General features: G+C 38.4%; 1 protein-coding gene across 3 annotated transcripts in view; it reads left to right on the top strand.

Annotated features, from left to right (window-relative positions):
• SLC35F5 (solute carrier family 35 member F5) overlaps positions 1-22,213 on the top strand; it is a 38,611-nt gene that overhangs the window by 7,046 nt on the left and 9,352 nt on the right. Inside the window, exons 4-14 of one of the 3 annotated variants that reach the window (XM_063116612.1) lie at positions 1,796-1,837; positions 4,800-4,941; positions 8,457-8,600; positions 10,337-10,399; positions 11,736-11,817; positions 13,612-13,802; positions 15,468-15,549; positions 16,596-16,683; positions 18,115-18,179; positions 18,523-18,627; positions 21,706-21,865. In XM_063116612.1, the coding sequence (XP_062972682.1) occupies positions 1,824-1,837; positions 4,800-4,941; positions 8,457-8,600; positions 10,337-10,399; positions 11,736-11,817; positions 13,612-13,802; positions 15,468-15,549; positions 16,596-16,683; positions 18,115-18,179; positions 18,523-18,627; positions 21,706-21,865 (1,136 nt within the window). In that variant the 5' untranslated portion in view covers positions 1,796-1,823. Of the gene's footprint in view, positions 1-1,795; positions 1,878-4,799; positions 4,942-8,456; positions 8,601-10,336; positions 10,400-11,735; positions 11,818-13,611; positions 13,803-15,467; positions 15,550-16,595; positions 16,684-18,114; positions 18,180-18,522; positions 18,628-21,705; positions 21,866-22,213 lie in introns of all 3 variants that reach the window. The other 2 variants (XM_063116613.1, XM_063116614.1) reach the window with 2 other exon arrangements.

Genomic DNA, 22,213 nt, shown 5'->3' with positions numbered 1-22,213 from the left:
TTTTTTTATTTATTACTATTTATTAAAAATATACATTATATTTTTAATCTGCCCAATAACTGACATTCTCTGGGTGGATTATAAACAGTGAAAGAACTAGAATACCATACAAACAGTTAAATATATAATGCAATACAAATACTTTAAAGAATATAATACATTACAATGCAATGCAAACAGCGTAGGATAGATACAACAGGTCTCTAGTTTCTGAACCATCTTCAGAGGTAGCCCCTCATACAACACACTGCAGTAATCCAAAAACTCTCTGGTAACCAAGGAGGTTAGAGGATGTTGATGGTAGCTGAGCCTAAAGGGAAGTTGGGGGAGATCAGAAGGCAGACAGAGAGCAGTTTGACACAGATTATTTGTGGGTCAATTGAAAAGAACCCCCTCTGGAGAGCAAAGAAAAAAGAAGTAATTGACCTACTGAAGCCACATCCATCTTACAATATGCATCCTGGAGGAAGGGATTAGAGCCAGTGTGGTATAGTGGCTAAAGTGTCAGACTGGGAGTCAGGAGATCCGGGTTCTAGTCCCTATTCAGCCATGAAAACCCACTGGGTGACTTTGGGCCATTCACAGACTCTCAACCCAACCAACCTCACAGGGTTGTTGTAGTGAGGACAAAATGGAGAGGAGGAGGATTATGTACACCACCTTGGGTTCTTTGGAGGAAAAAAGGCGGGATATAAATATAATAATAATAATGTGCCTTTTCCATGTCTAGAACTGTGTTACACCCCCACCCCCCAGCACTGCATAGCACAGTAAGGGGACATGGGGGGACGGACACAATAGTGTCCTTTATCCCTTCCCTATTTCTGGAACTCACTCTCCTCCTTCCCCCCACCCCAGCCTTAACAGCCCTACAAGGTTGGAGCCATGAACAGGAGCACTCATCTTAGGATGTGGAGAAGCCCTGCAACATTGTGTTACAGGTCCCACTTGTACATTCTGAAAGTTGGTTGCACTATAAAACAGATGAAAAAAATACAGTGAAATAATTATTGAATATGGAGGGAAAGTACCGTAATTCTAGGAACACAGAAAAATATGACAGCCTGTTATCAATGACAGGCTGTATATATCATGTAATATATCATATATCATGTAAATAATTAGAAAAATCAATAGATGATCACAAGGATCACAGTTAAGGTTCAATTTAAAGTTCTGAAAGTCCATTTTATAGCTTTTTATAGGCGTGTGAGTCAATTATTGTTTTGCTTTACCACTGCGTTATGCTATATTTTATACAGCGTACAAGGGATATTTCATTTATAGACAGAAATTGATTTCCAGGAGGCTTAGGTTCTACCATGTTGTGTTTATATTGATCGTACAGTAATAAAAAAGCTGTGCATGCTGATCTGCTTCTGTAAACATCTTTTGAGTGTTTCATTTCTAATGGCATTGTGTCTTGTCTCCGTGCAATATGAATGGTGGACTTGACACATTGCACTCTGTCAATGTGGCTAATAAAATTGTACTCTCCATTATTACCTCAAACCAGGTATCTACTGTCTGTATACTTCATTGTCCTGCCCTAATTGTGCTATAGTTACTGCTTTATTATCAGGCTTATCTGTATTGGGTTTGGGTTTGCTTTTATTATCATGCTATATATGCTGCTGACTTTGAGTGCAAAATTTTGAAAATACGTTGATTGCAAAATTGGGCTGTGTGTTTGTGCATGCTTGTAAGATCAAATAGCAAAATTAAGACTTGGTGGCAAAGTCAGAAAAGCATAATCTCTTGTAGCTCTTGACACACATCATTTTTGTATCTTTAGGAGACAGCCTTCATCTTAGCATGATGTCATGAAGCTTGCCAGGTTTGAGCCGTTATTTTAACTTTAGAAGGTTATTGAGCAGGTATGAAAGTAGTTCTATGAAACAGCTGGTACCTTGTACAGTTTTCTTAGAAAATTGTAGTGCTATCAGTATATTAATGCAAAAGATGATCAGTTTAATTCCCCCCCCCTGTAAAATCAAGTCAAGATGTGGCATGGAAGATGCATGACATGTATCCTCACATTTTCCTTTTTTTTAATGTAAAGTGGAGGGGATTCCAAATTTGATCGGAACAGTTGTGGGTGGGTGTAGGTGTGCATACACGTAAATATGCATTTTCTCCCACTGCCACTGCTCAAATCAAATTCAGGACCCTATATTCCCAGTAGCTGCATTACATGGGGGCTAGGGAGGGTTGGAGGGTGGGTATTAAAACCTTCCCATACCCCCTGCTCCATATCTAGTTTGGTCACCTATACTTTGGCTTCCTAATAAGAGAAACATGTTTGGGCTACAATCCTGTGCACTAGCCTTCTTCACTTGGTGCCCTATAGATGTTTTTGATCACAAGTCCCAGTATTTAGGACCATTAGGTATACTGGCTGGAGATGAAATACAAAACATCTGGAGGACATCAGGTTGGTGAAGGCTGCTGTACACCATAACACATTTTAAATCCCACTGAGTTCAATGTGATATAAACAGCTTAACATTGCAGTAATCTCTTTTGGACAGATGGAGACCTGGAGATTTGAGCTTGGGTTTCATCAATATGTGGAAAGAGGCAATATAGCTGTGTTGGCCATAAGAAAAAAATCAAAAAAATTTACCTGGTTAATACTTTTATTAGGCCAACGCAGTGGTCATAAAAAATGTGCAAACTTTTGTAATTACGTTAATTTAGATTTTGGAATCAATACGAAAATGATCCTAGCTCTATCTCTCGTTTCCATCTTTTAATCCTGGGAGACTACACAAGCCCTAAACAGCTGTCTGGTTTCAGTTTTAAATTTGATTGGATGAAAACAAGCAAACAAGCTTTATCCAGGAAAGACATACGTACTGTTTGTTGGAAGTTCTATTGAAACAACATGTTCCTCACAGAGTTGCACATCTCCTAAAGCAGCAGTTTCACATTTCAGGAGTGCTAAATCCCGCATTTTCCTGGATGGCCAGCTGGCAGCAGTTGCCTGCAGTGCTTTCTACCAGCTTAGCTTCATCTTATATGTCAACTGCATACCCATTTTGAGAAACCAGCCCTTGCCTTAGTTATATATGCTGTAGTCACTTCCAAATTAGACTTGCGTAATGCTCTCTAAGTTCTGCCAGACTTTTGACTGGAGCCAGTCGATCAGATAAGAACATAGGAAGAGCCACCATGCTGGATCACCAAACAGCCTGTCTCCTCCAGCATTCTGCTCACACAGTAGCCAACCAGCTGCCTGTGAGGAAACCCCAAGTAGGACATGAGTGTAATAGCACCCTCCCGGTTGTGTTCCCCAGCAACTGGTTTATGTAGGTATGTAGGCTCTGATATTGGACTTACTTTATAGCCATCAGTACTAGTAGTTATTGATAAACTAATGCTCCATGAATTTCTCTAACCCCCTTTCAAAACTATCCAAATTGGTTGCCATTGCTATGCCTTGTGGAAGTGAATCCCATAGTTTCACTCTGAGCTGTGTGAAGCAGCATTTCTTTTTATCTGTTCTGCATCTCCCACTGTATTATAATAATAATAATGCAGTGCAAGTATCAAAGTAATACAATATTAAAAATTAAAAACATTGAGAAGCCAGCAGTAAAATTAATAAAGCAACAGATTAAAGGTTAAATACCTGCTTGAAAGAGGAAGGTCTTAACCTAGCATCTAAAGGTATACAGTGAAGATTCCAGGCGGATCTCCCTAGGAAGGGCATTCCAGGGATGGGGAGCCACTATAGAGAAGGTTCTCTTCCTGGTAGTCACATGTCACACCCAGAGAAGAGCCTCTGAAGACTATCTTAGCAATCGGGCAGGAACATATCCTCTTTTAGGTACAGTGACCAAATTCTAAGTGTGGTCACATAATAATTTGTATAATGGGAATATGATATTGGTAATTTTATTTTCAGTTACTTTTCTAATTATGGCTACCATGATGGAATTTGCCTTCACACTGGGTCGACATTTTCATCAAGGTGTCCACCACAACCACAATATCTAGTCAGTTAAACAGTTATTCATTGTTTCATTATAACAGTTAGCTTATGCTTTAATTTATAGCATATTTACCTTCAATTTCTTCATTATAGCTTTAACAAATTAATAATTTTAATAATAAAGTACTTAATAATCAAGTAATCCAGTCTGAGCATAGTATACTTGTCAGAATTCATAATTTCATCAGACAATTTCCTAAAACTACTGTGTGTGTTATATTGGTATCATTTGGAAATGTATCTTTAATAGGTCAATTCTATTAGGTATTATATTGTGCTCAAACTGGAGTTCATGAGTTCAGCTGTATCCCTAGTATTCCCACAAGGGCACAAAAAGCTCTCTTTTGCCACTTCTTAAAGCAGCCTTTCCTAATCTGGAGACCTCTAGATATGTTGGACCACTACTCCCATAATTGTTCAGCCAGCATAGTCCTAATGGAACACCTCCTGTATTAAACTGTACGTGTACCTTTTAGGTCTCCCCACTGATAAAACTGAGTCAACTCATATAGGATGATATATATATATATTTAAAATAAATGAATCTCTGGTACCAATGCCCAACTCCAGGAGCAAAATAACATTTCTGTGGATTGCTGGTGGATTTTTAGTGCAAACATTAGCAGAAATAGAATTAGGCCACTTCTAAAGTGCATCCTACTTTGTTTCATATCACACAGTTTGCCTTTTAGTTTAAATTTTACCTTCAGTTTATTATTTGAATGTCTGACCTAACCAGTTCCTATAGCATAAATCCTATTTGAGCACAGAGTAAAAAATAATTTTTACTGTTATTGTGTAGGTTGCAAATGGTGTGGATTTTTATCATGAATCGGATGAACCCGCAAAGCAGTTCTCCAAGTCAGCGTAGACGAATGGCCCTCGGAATTGTCATTCTTCTCCTGGTTGATGTGATATGGGTTGCTTCCTCTGAACTCACTTCAGTAAGTTGTAATTCAGTCATATTATGATATGAAAGAGTTCTTTCTTTGGTATACCAGCACTACACATTAACACAGAGCAATTAATGCTCACTCTGTGAATGTGTGCAGTAAACTTAGTACTTGCTTGCTAGAACCAGGTGGGTTGTTATTGAATGAATAATTTTTTGATACTGACTAGCTACATTTCTGATCCAGCCTGAGGCCTTTCCCACAGTTTATGATGCTTTGAGTTATAATTAAATGCAATTATAGTCTTCTATGAACAATAAGTAATTCGATACTTATCAGTATATGTGGTCAGTGACTAGTAAGATCTGGTACTACGCCTATGGTGCCTTCCTTCCTAAGGATTTGGATCTAGGAGAATCTTAAGTGATTGGGACCTGCACCTAGGGATGTACATAGTTTGCTAAATCCGTTTTGCCGATTGTCAAGTGTCTTTCATTCCGTCATCCTCTCACTGACAGAATCAGATTTCTTTAAGGAATATACGAGAATTTCATCTTGCATAGTGCAAGTGCGCATTAGCACAGCCCCCCCCCAAAAAAATGTTAAACTAAAACAGTCTGTAGAATCTGTATTTCTATGAATCTGACCTGCTGCAAAAACTACAAGTGAGATTCATAGAAATCTGAACTCATTTGAATACATTGTGGATTTCTCTGACATCACTACCAGAACCATCAGAGTTACTTCCAACAAAAATGTTTCCTTACTCTGGATAGGAAATTCCCAAAAAAAGGCCCAGGAAGCACATTCTGCTAAGGTCAGGCTAATCAGATCTGAGTACACAATACGTTAGCTCTAGTATAAATTTCAAAGATTTACACGACACATTTCCTAATCTATGTGTATCATACCACTCTTCCTCCGAGGACAGAATAGAGTACTTGGGGGTATCCTGATTTTATCTTTGCAACCAGTGATGTCAGGTGGAACATTTCCAGTGTTTTATATTTTCACGGAAAACAATTCCATTAGTAACAATGAATGGATACCAATTGCCAATACAATTGCACTTTCAAAGTTGTAATTAACCTTTTTCAGGTGATTATTCTTACAAGCAAGTATGTGAGAAAATACATACATGTCATTGAAACACATATATATCTCAGTGTGAAATAGAACTAATAGGTACTAATAGTAAAAGTGGAGGTCCAACAACCTCCGTGGAAGAGAGTTGCTCTATTGAAACAGATGAGTGCTTGTTGGTATATCAGTCACAGTTCTTTAGGTTGATAAAATCTATTAGTGCCAACAGTTTTCAGTATAAGTATTCCAGTAAAATGTCTTTACAATATAAAATTTAAATTACATTGCGTGCTTCTTCCCCCTCCCTCCCCAAATTTTTCAGGTCAAGTAGTTGAGGTCTGTTGGGACAAAAATTATTTATTTATTTATTTATTTATTTATTATTTATTACATTTTTATACCGCCCAATAGCCGAAGCTCTCTGGGCGGTTCACAAAAATTAAAACCACAGTAAAACACCCAACAGGTTAAAACACAATTACGAAATACAGTATAAAAAGCTCAACCAGGATAAAACCACACAGCAAAGTTGATATAAGATTAAAATACAGAGTTAAAACAGTAAAATTTAAATTTAAGTTAAAATTAAGTGTTAAAATACTGAGTGAATAAAAAGGTCTTCAGCTGGCGACGAAAGCAGTACAGTATAGGCGCCAGGCAGACCTCTCTGGGGAGCTCGTTCCACAACCGGGGTGCCACAGCGGAGAAAGCCCTCCTCCTAGTAGCCACCTGCCTCACTTCCTTTGGCAGGGGCTCACGGAGAAGGGCCCCTGTAGATGATCTTAAGGTCCGGGTAGGTACATATGGGAGGAGGCGTTCCTTCAGATAACCTGGCCCCAAACCGTTTAGGGCTTTAAATGTCAATACCAGCACTTTGAATCGGGCCCGGACCTGGACTGGCAGCCAATGAAGCTGGAAAAGGACTGGCGTGATGTGATCTCGCCAGCCAGTCCCTGTTAATAACCTTGCTGCCCTATTTTGTACCAGCTGAAGCTTCCAGACCGTTTTCAAAAAAATACAATGGGTACTTTTAAAACTTTTTTATACAAGTAAAATAAATATGCTAACTTTGATCGCTCTCTAGAGTGATTGTCCAAAGTTGACCACTGTTCCACACCTTGAACCTACCAGGGTCTGGTATCTACTGCTGCTGAAATTGCCACCACCGAATTGCCACTGAAATTTTGTGGCATGCAGCAATGGCCAGAAAAAAGGCAGCATTTCCCCTTGAAAATAAGGCGTGCACTTTTTGCACACCTTATTTTAAAGGGAAAATACAGCTTTTTTATGGCCCCTGCTGTGCACCACCACCATTTTGTGGTGTGGTGGTGTCAGTTTGAAGGTGCCATATGCAGTTCATGGGCTACGTGTTGCCCACCCATGGTTTAGGGCGTCAGAAATTTTGGTCCGACACTAATTTGCTTTAGAAACATTTTCCAGACATTTTTCCAGAAAACTTTTCAATTCGATTTAAAAAAAACAAACCCACCCACATCACTACTTGCACAATTTTATAAAGTAGATAAGGTTGAGAAAGAACTGAGAGGCCCAATGTCCTTCCGTGAGCTTTGTGTGGATTTGAACACATGTTTGACCTATCCAAGTCCAACTGTTATTGTCTGCAATGATTCATAAAAGGCCATACGACTTTACAAAGCTATGCACTTCAAGCCATTTTTACGCCTGTTCGTTTTGATTAATTGTTAAAACGCAAGTAGGAAATAGTAATCTCAGGAAGCAGTTCTCAGAGATTGAATGAGGTGGACGTTTCTCAGTTTCATTATTAGCTATTGTTGAAAGTAAAAGCAATTTTCATGCCAGAGGGGCACAGCTCCAAAAAGCTTGTGAATTCCTGTTATCCTAGAAGAGGCACACTCTTTCTACCCTGCATGAGAGAACAATTACAAAAGCAGCTTTATTTGTTGCTCTATAAGATTTCAGGTTTTGCGAGCAGGGCAGTATTTCAAATGTTCCTCCTAAGACAGTTGCCAGCCATCATTCCTGCCCCGGACCACCCACTGTTATATAGTGGCCCCATGTTCTTCCACCCTTCTCAGGGGTAAAAGCTTATGATCTCAGCTGCCTTGCAAGAAGTTCCACCTCAGCTTTTAGGCAATTTCTCTTCTCTAAGATGCTACAACCTCCTTGAATCTAACTCACAGCAGATTAACTTACAGGGGCCAACAGCCCAGTGGCAAAACACTATACTGCCATGTGCTGGCACACTTTTTAAAGGCTCTGTTGTTAGCCCTCTTGGCTTCTGGGGTATGGGTATTCCAGTGACAGAAACTCAGGAAAGCTATGCTTGTTCTCTCTTCCCTCACCAGTAAATGTAGGTGTTCCTTCTTCAACTGCAGTTCTGCTTTATGTTTATTAATGATTATTTATGGACTGTGATGTTCAAGAAATGTTTGAGTGGTCTCAAAGAGCTGAGAGGTAAAGCTAACTGAAAATAACTTTTCTATTTTTTCTTCTCTTTGCAGTATGTTTTTACTATGTATAAAAAACCATTCTTTAGTACATTTGCAAAAACGTCCATGTTTGTTCTTTACCTTTTGGGATTTATTGTTTGGAAACCATGGAGACAACAGTGCACGCGTGGGTTTCGTGGCAGGCATGCAGCTTTTGTAAGTGTCTATCTTTCAGATTAATAATTTTACCAACATTGTAGCTTCTGTAAATTACCCAAAGTCAAAGCATAAGGTAGAGACAAAAACCTACATAAGCTAACATAACCTAAACTCTCAGTTATTCAGTGGTAAAATAATACTTCCATTTGTCTAACATGTCAAAGTGAATCATGGCATAAAAAGAAGTGGTAATTGCAGTAGGAATGAAATGAAATAAATGTTACAAAACCTAATCTGTGCCTGGAATCAGTGCTTGGACATACGATTTATCTCTACTCCCTTTCTTTTTTCTATATTTCCTTTTTTCTACATTTCTTTTTTCTTTATTCTGCCCCTTTTGAAAAGTTCTTATTAGCCTATTAAAAAAAAGGGCCTGTCATGTTAATGTCTGTCGTTTGGTTATTGGAGGGTTTTTTCTTCCTCCATCAAGCCATGCTGCCCCAGTTTGGATGATACAACAAGCTGCCAGGGCAGTGATTATGGAAATTGTGCCTGGCACACCTCACAATTTAAATAAGCTACCATGGCTTATTTTGTTTGTGTGAACTGGCCCATTGTATTTCTATTTCTCTGTGCTCTGAGATCCTTATTAATAGATTGCTCAGAGGTAGGTCAGGCACTGTAAGAAATCCTGCTTATGGGAAAACTCAGCACAAAATGATGTTGCCTAAAAGGCCCGCAAGTCACATTGGTGCTGCTAATTTCAGCCTTACCCATCTAATCAAAACTACACAAATTCAGGAGCACTGGGCCAGGCAAATACTAATTTAATTATGCATGCATATGCCAATCCTGAAGTAATTTCCCCATGGTCCAGATTCAAAACCAGGAATTGCTCAGCTTTTTGGAAAGGTCACACTTTTGAATAGCTGTAGGCTGTGCACTCTTTTGTCATCCACATCCAGCATGGCCAGTGATCAGAGATGATGATGGGAATTGTAGTACAGCAATATCTGGAGAACCAAGAGGGAAAGTTGACATTTGAAAATGAACCATTCATATAGAAATCCTTTAAAAAACCCTAGTAATTCCGTCTGTTTTAATGCAGATATACTTAGTAGTCTAAAGTTAATTCATGATGTTGGTTGTCTCCTTGATATAGCCTTCTTCTTCTTCTTCTTCTTCTTCTTCTTCTTCTTCTTCTTCTTCTTCTTCTTCTTCTTCTTCTTCTTCTTCTCCTTCTCCTCCTCCTCCTCCTCCTCCTCCTCCTCCTCCTCCCGTTTTTGTGACTATTAGACCGGCCTTTGACTCCAGCTTGGTATTTGTCTTATCCAAAAAAAGATGGTGGTTTGCAGTCCACCTATCATGTGCCTCTTATCGTGTTGGCTTTGTAGCAGCAAAGTGTTAACCTGTCCTCTTCTTGAAATGAATTTCATGCCAGTGTTGTCTTGGCTTTGAACCTGCAGCAGCTAGTGCCCTCCTAACATCAAGTCAGGAATGCAGTTGGATCTGTTTATTCTTGGTCAATAGGCCAGCTTTGCTGAATCCAAATTTCACCAGTGATATTGATGGCAACGTTCTGTGGGATAATTATACACTATTGTTAAGTTACACTGGGGATGGGCTAACTGGTGGCTCTCCAGATGTTGTTGGACTGCGGCTACCATCACCCCTTACCACTGATTATGTTGGCTAGGGTTAGAGCCCAACAACATCTGAAGGGCCACCAGTTTGCCCAGCCCTGATCTACAGGCTTGCCTTAGTTGAATTTCAAATGTTAAATCTCTGATTAGTTTGCAGATGCTGAAGGTTATTTTGCCGCTTGTACAACTGACAATAGTGTAAATAGTTCTTTGGTAAGTTCTCTCATTTAAGTAAAGGCAATATTTTGTGTGGCAATATCTATTCATTCCTCATCTCTTTTCAAATTAGCACTGAAAGTAAACACAAGTCTGAGTCAGGCATAATGTAGTTTTAAATAGAATCTTGATTAGAGAAGGTAAACTGACATAAGAACAAAAATGTTTCTGATTTACAAGGGTATATTATGCTTGACCTAGAGAAATGTTAAAGGCATATAGTGCAAATATTTCTTCAATCACTAGTTTGCATAATGCTTTTTCAATTATAGCTAAATGTGTTGGTGGACTGCTATACTACCTGTAACACAAGATAGAAGACAGACTTATTTACTTTAGCATGAAGTTAATTTTAGCATCACCAGGTATAAATAGCATGAACTCACCTTTAGCATCACCAGGTATAAAGTGCCCAGATGGAAGCCAGATTTGTATGGCATTCTTGCATTGTCCTACTGTGCTTGAAACTTTGGTCCAGAGCTGGGCAGCTTGTCATCTTCCAGATGTTTTGGCTTATCAGTCCTGCCCAGCATAGCCAGTGGTGAGGGGTAAGGGAGAGTTGTAGACCAAATTATCTGGATGGCCACATGATCCCCATCCCTGTTTTAGCTATTTGGTAGCTTGAATAACTGCCGGTGAGCCCCGGCGTATTATGCAAACCAGTTCAGTGTTCTGCTGAGCTTTTAACAATTAATGCCACCCTCTGTATTTTGCATTAATCCAGAATTTTAAAATATGTTTTGTATTTTTGTATTTTTATAAATATTCAAAATAAATGTATATAAAGTGCTTCTGTGCACACATGGTAGTTGCCATGTCTTTCCTTCCAGCTGGAACCCTTTGTGCTGTTTTGGATGCAGAATCAGACGTTCACATGACCAGTTTGTGGGAAAGTCTCACAGGGAGCTACTGTAGTGAGGAGGAGCCTGAAAATTCCCAGGGTCATAAGTAGAACCTTGTGGTTCTTTGAATCCTATTCTCTGTATTTAGAGATTTACAGTGTGAGATGTTCAATAAAATATCGAATGTAAATATAGCCTTTGGACTAGAAAGCAAAGGAGCTTAGTAAATGCTTTTCATATTCTTACCACTGCATAGTTTTTGTTATCTGTATTTGGTTAATAGATTTACTGCAATTTAACAAGCTGTGCTTGCAATCCTGTGCACACTTACCTAGAACTGAATACAGTATGGGTTTGTTTTTGTTGGTTTAACCAATTTATTTCATCCTTGAGTGTACTTCTGAAGAAATATGCATAGCATTTAACTGTTAAAAGTTTTTGCTTTTGATAACTGTGATACATAACTAGAAATTTGTTGTGCTGCATTTCAGAGTGAACCTTTATACGTTCCTGTAAAGTTCCATGACTTGCCAAGTGAAAAATGTAGCAGCACTAGTAGTGATAGTGAAAAAAGTGAGTAAATACTTAACAATGTCAAAATACACTTTTCGGTTTTCTATATAACCTTTGGTACTTTTTTGTTGTATCCAATGACTTGGATATTGTCGGAACCAAATAAAGCATGCAGAATAGTAAAATATAAGAAATATGTTATACATTCAGAAATAAAGTTAAATGCCTTTAGTCAGATAATTGGCAAGGTTAGTTTTTATTTTCAGATTACTCCAATCTTTGGAATTCATGCACAAGGCAAATGCTAAAAGAAGCAAATGACTACCATGTTGTTGAAGTACAGAGTGTGCAAAGGAGATCTTAAGTTCAATGTTAGACGTTTCATGTGGTTTCACAATGTTCAGCAAAATACTAGAGAGAGCACTTTATATTCTTGGAAAACTAATGTTAAAAAAATACTTGCTCTGCCTTTAGCACCATTTCATGGAAAGCCAGGATACAAATTTAACAAATATATATAATAAACAAATAAATGCTAAAAGACCATGTATTATTCAATTTGACGTAGTATTTATTGTAAGGTGACCCACACTTTTGTGTGTGGACATTCATGACATGACAGAAATTCAGCCAATTTTTCTCACAAAATCCCATTGTGCATTACATACAATATAGATTCTACACCTAGCTCTTTCTTTTTATATTTGTTTATATGTATTTGATGAATGAATGTTTACAGTATACACTTGAACATGGTCACTAGGGCCTCTTCGTTACTATATCCCTATTTTTCTCAGAAACCAATACTTAAGACAAGAAATGTTGTAACTTAACATCAGCAAAGGCTTATCTAAAGCTTCTGTTGATTTAACCACAAGATGGTGTAGTAACCATACTTAAGCTAGCTCAAAGGCAGGGATGTTGTATAAAATACCTAACTGGTTTTCTCCTAAGAACCACGTTCATGAACGGTATATTTTCTTTTTGAAAAGAGAATCAGCTGTCCCCAAATTGATGATGTTTGATTCATTCCTTAAATATAGTAAATGCATTCAATAGAGATGGGAACTCATTGGGTTGGTTCCAGATTTAAACTAAATTAACTGCACTAGTAGAAGTCAACTTTCTCTCCCTCTTCTTCCCATGGCAGTCACTCCAACCTCCCAAAAATGCTGCACAGTGACCAGCTTTGCACGATCATGGGGAAATAACCTACGGTGACTTATTTTTGCTGCCGCACGTGCCAGGGGGATTTACATAATTATCCTTGCTGGCGCAGCTTGCTATGCCATGCAGATCGGGGTAAGAGTTACTTGTTCTCCTGATTAACAAGCTAGAACCCGTAGGCTGTTGTAGAGTTCTGGGGTGGCTTGTTAACCATGGCAACAAGCCACACTCGCTATGTCCGCAAGACATGGAAACCTGCACTGGGGATGGTAATTATACAAAGCTCTCCCAGCATGTATGGTGAGGGAGATGAGCCACCATGCCTTATTTCCCCCTGAATGATCATGCAGACAGGCCCATAGAGTCAGGACCCTGCTGAATTGGGTGAGCGGTGGGGGGTGTGTGTGTGGAACGTTAGTCAAGGGGAGGGACCTTCCGTGACCAGAGCCCATCCTCTTGAGAAAGGCAGATCTGGGATGCAATATTGAAGGTGCCATTTTCAGCTACACCTTCTTTCATGCTTCTGAGAGAAGCCATTTTGCACTTGTAAAACTAATTGCGCAACTAGTTAGACATGGGTTAAATACTCTGATGGAACTTGGTGAAAGTCTGGGATTTATCTTGTAGATTATTTTTCTGTTCCACGAATATGTATAATGACCTGCACCACTTGTTTCCCCCCCAAAGCTCCCAAAAAGCCTCGTGTCAGGTTCAGTAATATTATGGAGATTCGACAACTCCCATCAAGCCATGCACTGGAAGCAAAGCTGTCTCGTATGTCTTATCCAACAGTTAAGGAGCAGGATTCAATATTAAAAGCTGTAGGGAAGCTTACAGCATCTCAAGTAGCCAAAATCAGCTTTTTCTTTTGCTTTGTGGTATGTCACTTATTCTTTATTGTTTTTTTTAATATATAATACTGAAAACGCAATTATTTTATATTCTAACTCTTTTAGGCCTGCTCTGCTTGTCTAAATATAAAATAGGACATTTGTGATGCTAATAGTTTAACTTTGTTGACATCATTTAAAGAATTAGGGATAATATCAACCGCTGTCCACTAATTTAATTATTTGTGTTTAAAATGATTAATTTATTTAAACACGTGTTTAAAAGCACGATAGGTTCCTTTTTGACATATTGAAAGAAGAGTGAGAGAATTTACAATTTAATAAACAAAAGCTGTTATTCAGTATTAGAAGGAAATGTTGGGCAATATCCAGCTGTGACATTCCATTAGCACCAATGATGTTGTGCTAATAGAAACTTGGTTCGGAATTACGCGCAAGAGAAGAATTGGTTGTGCATGATCTTGTGCAGCTTGTGCAGACTGCTGGGCAACAACTTGCACAAGCGTTATGGGCAACCAGTTGTGTAACAAAAAGATTCAGGGGAGCTCTACTAGCGCTATTTTAGTTTGCCCAATGACACTATTGGATACTGTCTATACTCACTTGCTATTATAAAAGTTCACCAAAAAGAATGTCAAAATATAAAGGTGTGCCATTTACTTCCAGCTCCATTAGTTAACATTTACCCTCACTGAATAAATTGGCCACTACTGATCAGACATCAGTTTGCAGTTATAATACTGAAATTAAGTTTAAAGCTACCGTATAGAGTGTAAGATGCAGTAGATTTTCAAGGTGTATTTTCCATGTCTCCACTAGCAGAGCAGCAACAAAATTCCATTATTATTTGTACACAGTCTAGAATTATAGGTAGATAGACCAGGCACATTACACCCAAATGACCTTTTTTGTTACACATATAATGGTATTTTAGGATTGGGGTGAATAGCTACAGTTGTAATGAGTTGCCATTACTTAACTCATTGTGTATGACTATATCCAGTAATCTCTTGATATCTGGAAATTGCTTGGCACATTTTCTAAGAGGAACTGGAAGGTCACAGGATAGTCCTTTCTTTCATCATTTCAACAAATAGCATGTGGTTGTCCAGTTCTAGAGTGATTCAGCTTTCCAACATTCACATGATAACTTATATGTAATGAAAATAAAGTGGTCCCAATCTGGCGAAAGTTAGCTTCACTTAAGTTGTCCCTTGATTCAGTGAGATTTAAAGTCCATTAACTGCAATTAGATTTAGACAGAATTAACCTTCGGTTTGGAGACAATATGTTGGCATTTTGATGGTTCCAAAAAAAATTATGATCACTTTGTTCAAATGTGATTCTCAAAGTAACAACATGGCTGTCCCCTGTGAATGTACATGTAAAATCACTGTTACTTTACAGAATATGCCTGTAACTTCCTTAACATTTGCAAATTAATTAGTATATTAATGACCCATATTATTTGTGTTCTGTGTGCCTAATCCTTTAACAGCTTCTTAATTTTTTTTTTCTGATCATGATCTTTTTTTCTTTTTTTTTTTAGCCAAAGAATTGATTGACTTTTGGGGTTTTAATGGTTTATTAGTTTTTTCCTAACGTTTTAAAACACAGAATGGAAACTAAAAATCGCAGGAATTAAAACAAGAAACAAGCTTTTATACTAACACTTATTGTTTAATGTCCTAGTGGTTCTTGGCAAACTTCTCTTATCAAGAAGCGCTTTCAGACACCCAAGTGGCCATAGTTAATATTCTATCTTCAACCTCTGGTAAGAAATGAAACATATATTCAAAGACTGTTGACACACTTAAAACTTACTTAAAATTTACTATAGTTGTTTAAATTACCTCATTAATTGCATGGTTAAGAAAAATACAGTTCTATCTGTGTCAAGCTACACCTGATGAGAGAGTTTCACAACTGGAGCCTCCAACATCTTTTTCTATCAAAAAAGGCAGTCACAGGGGCTCCCAAGGTGTATTATGTTGCAAGCCCAAGTCAAGTAAGTAGAATCATCTCCAGAACCTCTGCAGCATTGTGTAAAAGCTGCCCTGAATATTCAGTGAAAAGCAGGATATACATTTTGATAATAAATAATAAATAAAATGCTGAGTAGCATGGGATACTAGTTATATTCTCAATTGCTTTTCTCCCACTACTGAATTGGTTTTGGTTCAGCATGAAAAGAAGGGAAATAATGGCTGAGTTCACACAGCGCAACAACCCATACTCAAGGTTGTGTATTGTTTGAGGAGGGTAGGTTTTTGCTGAAATCGTGGGTTGTTGTGAACCCAGTCATGCTAACAAACCAAGAATAACCCACACAGTTCACAACCCATACTCAAGGTTGTGTATTGGTTGTGGAGGGTGGGTTTTTGTTGAAATCGTGGGTTGTTGTGTTGTGTGAACCCAGTCATGCTAACAAACCAAGAATAACCCACAGTTCACAACCCAACAACAAACCATCAGTTCTCCATATAAAAATTAAATATTTTAGAAATTCTGTTTTATTTCAAAGTTTAAGATGTGTCTTTTATTTCGTAGTATAAATTATGTATTATTATTTTGGGGTTGAATATAGACTAAATTAGTCACACTTAGGTCTTACTAAAAGCAATGACATTTAAGTTAGCTATGACCAACCTTTACATTTCAGTGGGACTAAGTAAGACTAACTTAGTCTGGATCTAATCCATTATTTCAATTGTTATGTTTTCAGCATTGTGTTTTTCTCTGATAATGTGTTACACTATTATTTATGTATACTATGTATTAAATGTTACAAATAAAATTTTCAATTCTTTCTTTACACAGGATTATTTACCTTAATCTTAGCTGCAGTGTTTCCAAGTAACAGTGGAGATAGGTTTACCCTTTCAAAATTGTTAGCTGTCATTTTAAGGTAAGAATATAGACTCCTTAATCTCCAATTTTCTTCTTTCCCACAGATTTGAGTTTTCCTATACTTTTTTTAGATAGCTGGATTTAGTAGAGAAGGCTTTCTCACTATTTTTAGATGCAGCAGATCGTGTACAGCTCTAGGGGAAATAAATTTGCAGGATGCCTGCTGAAAGTGTTGCTCCAGTATTGGCAGCTGCTCTGCCCGTGATTGCCCATGATTCCATTTTAGTACAAGCAACCCGAGATTAGACTTGTCACCCATTTCTAACCTGAGCTACTTAGGCTAAAATGGCCAGGTGCAAAACAACCAAAACTAATATACCTACACAATTCTATTTCCTGTCAATGTTTTTACAGAGCAAGAGCAGAATTCCATTTTGACTGCATAAAATCTTTTTCAATGTGTGATCAGGTTTTAAGTCCTTTTTGTTGAACAATTTAAACCCAAGTGTAGTGGAACTATAGATGGCCTGCTTGGCATTTGAAGTGCTTTGGCAACTGGAGAAATGTTTGTCATCAAATGAACAGGAAGATTTCAACTTGCTGTTTACTCAGGAGTTGACAGGGGAGCACAGGAGTGAGCCACCTCCCCCCTCGCCGCCACTTCTGCCTTCTGAAACAACTCAGGAACACCTTATTCCTGGGTGGTTTCACGATGTATGATCCTAGAAACTCTGGATTGTTTATGGGTTAATCAACCCAGATTTAAGCCAACAACAAACCATTAGCAATTGGTGGGTTAACTCTGAGTTGTTTAACCCATAAACAATTCAGAGTCTCAAAAACAACTTGCCAGGACTTTAAGAGAGGGGTCCCTGGTGCAGTGCCAGCAGATGCCATGGCACCCATGTGAGCTTCCAATGCCACTCAAGAAGCTCCCCACTTCCTGTCCTTTTCAAAAAAATATTTTTAATAAAAACCTTGAAAAACATTAGGGTGTACGTTTCTCCATCCTCCTAGCCTCGAGCCTTGCTTTTCCTCTACCCCCTTGCCTTGCTATTTACGCTTCCCTCCCAGCCTCTAGTCTCACTATTTCTGTCCCAGCCACCACTTCCTTAGCTCAGTTTTAACTAGCCAGGCCCCCATAGCAGCCATTATATGCTAACCACATCCTCCACAGGACCAATTTTGTGCTAGTGCCCACAGCAGTTTCTCAAATTCCCAAATTTTCCCACAGGTCCAAAAAGTTTGGGGACCCCTGCTTTAAGAGTATGTTATATGATGTTGATTATCTGAGCCATTCAACTAATTTGCCTTTCAAAGCATTACTAATTCTAGTTTGTAATTTTGACAACTATAGTGAATGAGAAAGATAAAATACAATACTACAAAATATTAATACAATCATAAATAGTCTCAGACATTACTCTTAAGTGATTTCCATACAGAATGTTTTGCTAAGCTTAATTGAACATAACATTTTATTTCTCAGCATCGGAGGTGTTGTCCTTGTGAATCTGTCTGGGTCTGAAAAATCTGCTGGAAGAGATACAATAGGTATATTTTCCCAAAAATCTTATGCTGGGTAGAATTTGTTGTGCATTATTAAGACAGTTGTCAGTAACTACGATAACTACCCTTAAGACAGTTATCAAAACACAATTAATTTTATATAGTTTGCATATAGCAGTGCTTTACGCAAGAAGCATAGTGCTTTAAAATAATAAAATACTTGCTGTGTAGTTCTGACAAATATTCTCTTTTTACTTCATATGATTTGTTTTAAATGTAAATAAATAAACCTGCAGAATAGTAACTTTAAAGAAATTTAGTGCATAATACAGTGAAGAACATCATTTCCTTAACACAACTTGTTGGATTTTTCATTCCCCATCTACAGGGTCCTTCTGGTCTCTTGTGGGAGCTATGCTCTATGCAATCTACATAGTTATGATAAAACGAAAAGTAGACAGAGAAGACAAGCTTGATATACCAATGTTTTTTGGTAAGAAAAGAACTTCTTTTTTAAAAATAAGCTTTTCTGGGGTTGAATTTTACTCGTCAGATTCAAGTTATAAGGACCAACACTTTTAATTTTACCAGAAAAACTAGAAACCATTGGTTCTCTATAAGCACCAGTGAGATGTTCCTGAAGACCGGCCCCAATTATCAAAGAACCGGGCAGGCATTTTGTACTAATTGCAGTCTCTGAGCAGCCTTACATACAATGCATTGTACTAGTCTAATCTGATAACAGAGCATGGATATCTGTGGCCAGGCTATCTCTATCTAGAAGGGACTGTAGCTGGTGCAGCTGATACAGCTGGTGCGGGATAAAAATATTCTAAAATAAATAAATAAATAAATAAAGGTACTCTATGCCACATCAGGGCCTCCAGTGACAAAGCTAGATCTATGAGCACCCTAGACCGTCAACTTTCAAGGGGACTGCAACTCCATCTAGATCAGGTTCATCACCACCTCCTTGGGGAGAGAGATCACCCACCTACAGTGCCTCCATGTTGTTGGGACTAAGCTTCAATTTATAAGCTTCTCATCCTACTCACCAATTTAGCATTTCCACCATCTCTCTGGAATCAGATACCGAAGAGAGATAGAGCTAGGGAAAGTGGAAGGCAAAAGGAAGAAAGGCCGGACTGAACGAATAAACAACAACAAAAAGAAACTCATTTACAAAACTCCCGACGACATCAGTCAGCACTTCCTTGCAAATGAAAAGACTGTGGTACAAGATGGAACTCTGCAATACTTTCTAGAATCAGTCTGTAGGAGGGAACCACAGCAAACCATGGCCCTACTTCCCAGCCCAGGCAGCATACCCAGAAGGATACTGTGGTCAAAGCTACTAAAAGACCCAGGAATTAATAAGATTTGATTTCGGCTATCCTTCTCCATGCATAGGTTATCAAGTAGGGAGACCAAGAAAATTTCTGTACCAGAATGAAATGGATAAAGAATGGAAAGGATCTAGTGCTGACAATGTGTTTTGTCTAAAGTGCGCTACCCATGAGATGTGCTTCCGTATGTTCTAGCCTCTTGGGGCGGTAGTTCCATGGGGAAAATGCCACCAAGATTGTGTTATACATCCTAGAGGACTTCCTAGAGGTTGTTCTTAGCTTGTACTACCTGTAACGTATATTCCTAGCACAATCTTAGAGGTGTTTCTCCAAGCAACTGCTAGAAGTTGAGTAAAGTCCTGGTCAGGTGGCACATAGAAGAAATTGAAGGGTAGTGGGAAGGCCATGGTGAAACCTTTCAGCCATGGACAGTAAGGATGACCTAAGACTGCACCTGGTATTTAGAGGCTGTGCACATGCACTTCATACAAGACATATATGTGAACTTGATCCTGTTCTGACCCTGTTCAGATTTTATTTATTATTTATTTATTTAGAGTATTTTTATCCCGCACCTCAGCCAAAAGGCTCTCGGAGCGGCTTACAATTTATCAATAAAGAAGACAGTCCCTACCCTCAGGCTTACATTCTAAAAAAGGCATGACACACAAGGAAAAGTGGATGGGGAGGGAAGAGGGAGAAAATAAAAAGAAATTAAGGAGACTGTTTAGGCTGGTGGGAAGGCCCTGCTCTGTCCTCTCATCTCCCAATGGGGAGGGGCAAACCAACAGCTCTTTCTTCTTCCCCACAGGGTGAAGATGGCAGTTAGCCCTGTGGGGGGGCGGGGGTTCCAACTGAAGCAGGCTCTTAAGAGTATATTTTATAAACCCATACAAAGCTTGGGAACTGGGTACTGAAGGGATTATCTTCTGCCACATCTACCTCCTTACAAACTGAGATGATATTTGAAGGCCCTTTTATAATGCTGCTACTTGACCAATTCATCATTTCAGGTGAAATGGGTTGTGACTCAGGAGAGGACCTTTGTGATGCCTGGGCTATAGCGTTTGCTCACAAGGAGGCTTGCCTGGTACCTACACAGATATTCTTTTGGTACAAGTGGAGCTTTTATTTTCCCAGGCTTTTAAACATATATTGAGATTTAACACTGCTGTTTCTGCCTGTTGTGTTATTGATTTGTTTGTTTTCTGACGATGATGTTTCTTTTTTATTGTAATTTACCACCAATATGTTTATTGAAGACCAGTATAGAAGTCTATAAAAATAAATAAGCTGCCAGTCTCTTTCAAGGCAGCTGTTCATGTTTTCAATCACATCTTAGGGTGTGTGTTTTTTCTGCTAATTGCAGGTAAAAGTAATCCCACCTTTAAAACAGGTTTGTGCTTATAACTGATGTTGACTCCAGTGCTGCAAATAAGGACAATTTTGAATCGTCTTGTAGATATTCCTGTCCTCTAGAAGTTTTGTGTTTGTACTTCGCAAGATATATAAACCTACCCACGTATTAAGATCCTCATCACGGAACATGCTTCATGTATCATCGTGTAGTGGGTGGCTAAAAGGGACAGGACGATCTCAATGGAACACCCTCCCTAGGGGGTCACCTCTGTCCTTCCCTGTTGGTTTTTAGGTACCTGGCAAAGGAAGCACTTTTCCAGCAGGCATTTGGGATTGCTTGATTGACTACATTTCTTGCATACTGCTGCCAGTACTGTTTCGTTCTACTGCTGTTCTTCTTCTGTTGTTGTTGTTGTTGTTATTATTATTATTATTATTATTATTATGTTGTGTATTTGTTTTACTGTTCTGATTTGTATTTTTAAGTTTTTATGAATGATTTGTTAGATACCTAGGACTGCAATCCTAAACACACTTATTAGAAAAGAAGCACCATTGAACACAGTGGGACTTACATACAGAAGATTGCACTATTAGTGATTTGGTTAAACCAAAGCATGGGATATATAATATCTAATCGTGGATTAGGGGAATATGAATCTTAACAATATATCTTATTTTTAATGTCTGAAATGAAGCCCAGTAACTTGGTACAAATATTATCAAATGCAATTTTTAGTGGAGCCGAGCATAAATATATTATAAAGTACTAGTGTAGTTAAAGAAAAAGGCAACATTTTAGAGATAGAAAACATTTTTGTTTTTTGCTACTAACACTTCATTATTATTTTTCTGGGTTTTTGCAGGTTTTGTTGGTTTGTTTAATTTGCTGCTGCTTTGGCCAGGGTTCTTCCTACTCCATTATACTGGATTTGAGGCATTTGAATTTCCAAGTAAATTAGTCCTTATGTGCATTGTCATCAATGGCCTTGTTGGAACTGTTCTGTCTGAATTCCTCTGGCTGTGGTATGTTCATTGCTCTGATTATTCTTTTATATTGGTCTCATTAACAGTGGCTAGTTATGAAAGGGTCAACAAGAATGTGTGTTGTTTTACTAATAGGAATATTTTTTACAGAGCTCTGGTTACTGCACTGCCATGTGTTTAAGGATATCGCCATCTGTTATCACCAAGAATCCAGTGTTTCTGTCAAATGGAAGAAATCTAGAGTGTGTGTTGTGTTGATTTCTTAGGGCAGCCACAAAATTTGCCACTTAGTTGCTTTTCCAGAGCAAGTGATTGTTAATCTCAGGTGTTTGTTGGAATGTCCCACCAGCCACTCAGGTGGTTCCCATAACACTGTGCTGAATTCAT

This window comes from Elgaria multicarinata, chromosome 2 (assembly GCF_023053635.1).
Source record: "Elgaria multicarinata webbii isolate HBS135686 ecotype San Diego chromosome 2, rElgMul1.1.pri, whole genome shotgun sequence".
Lineage (NCBI taxonomy): Eukaryota > Metazoa > Chordata > Lepidosauria > Squamata > Anguidae > Elgaria > Elgaria multicarinata.
The sequence above is the reverse complement of the archived record's forward strand: the minus strand, read 5'-3'. Positions and strand labels throughout refer to the sequence as shown.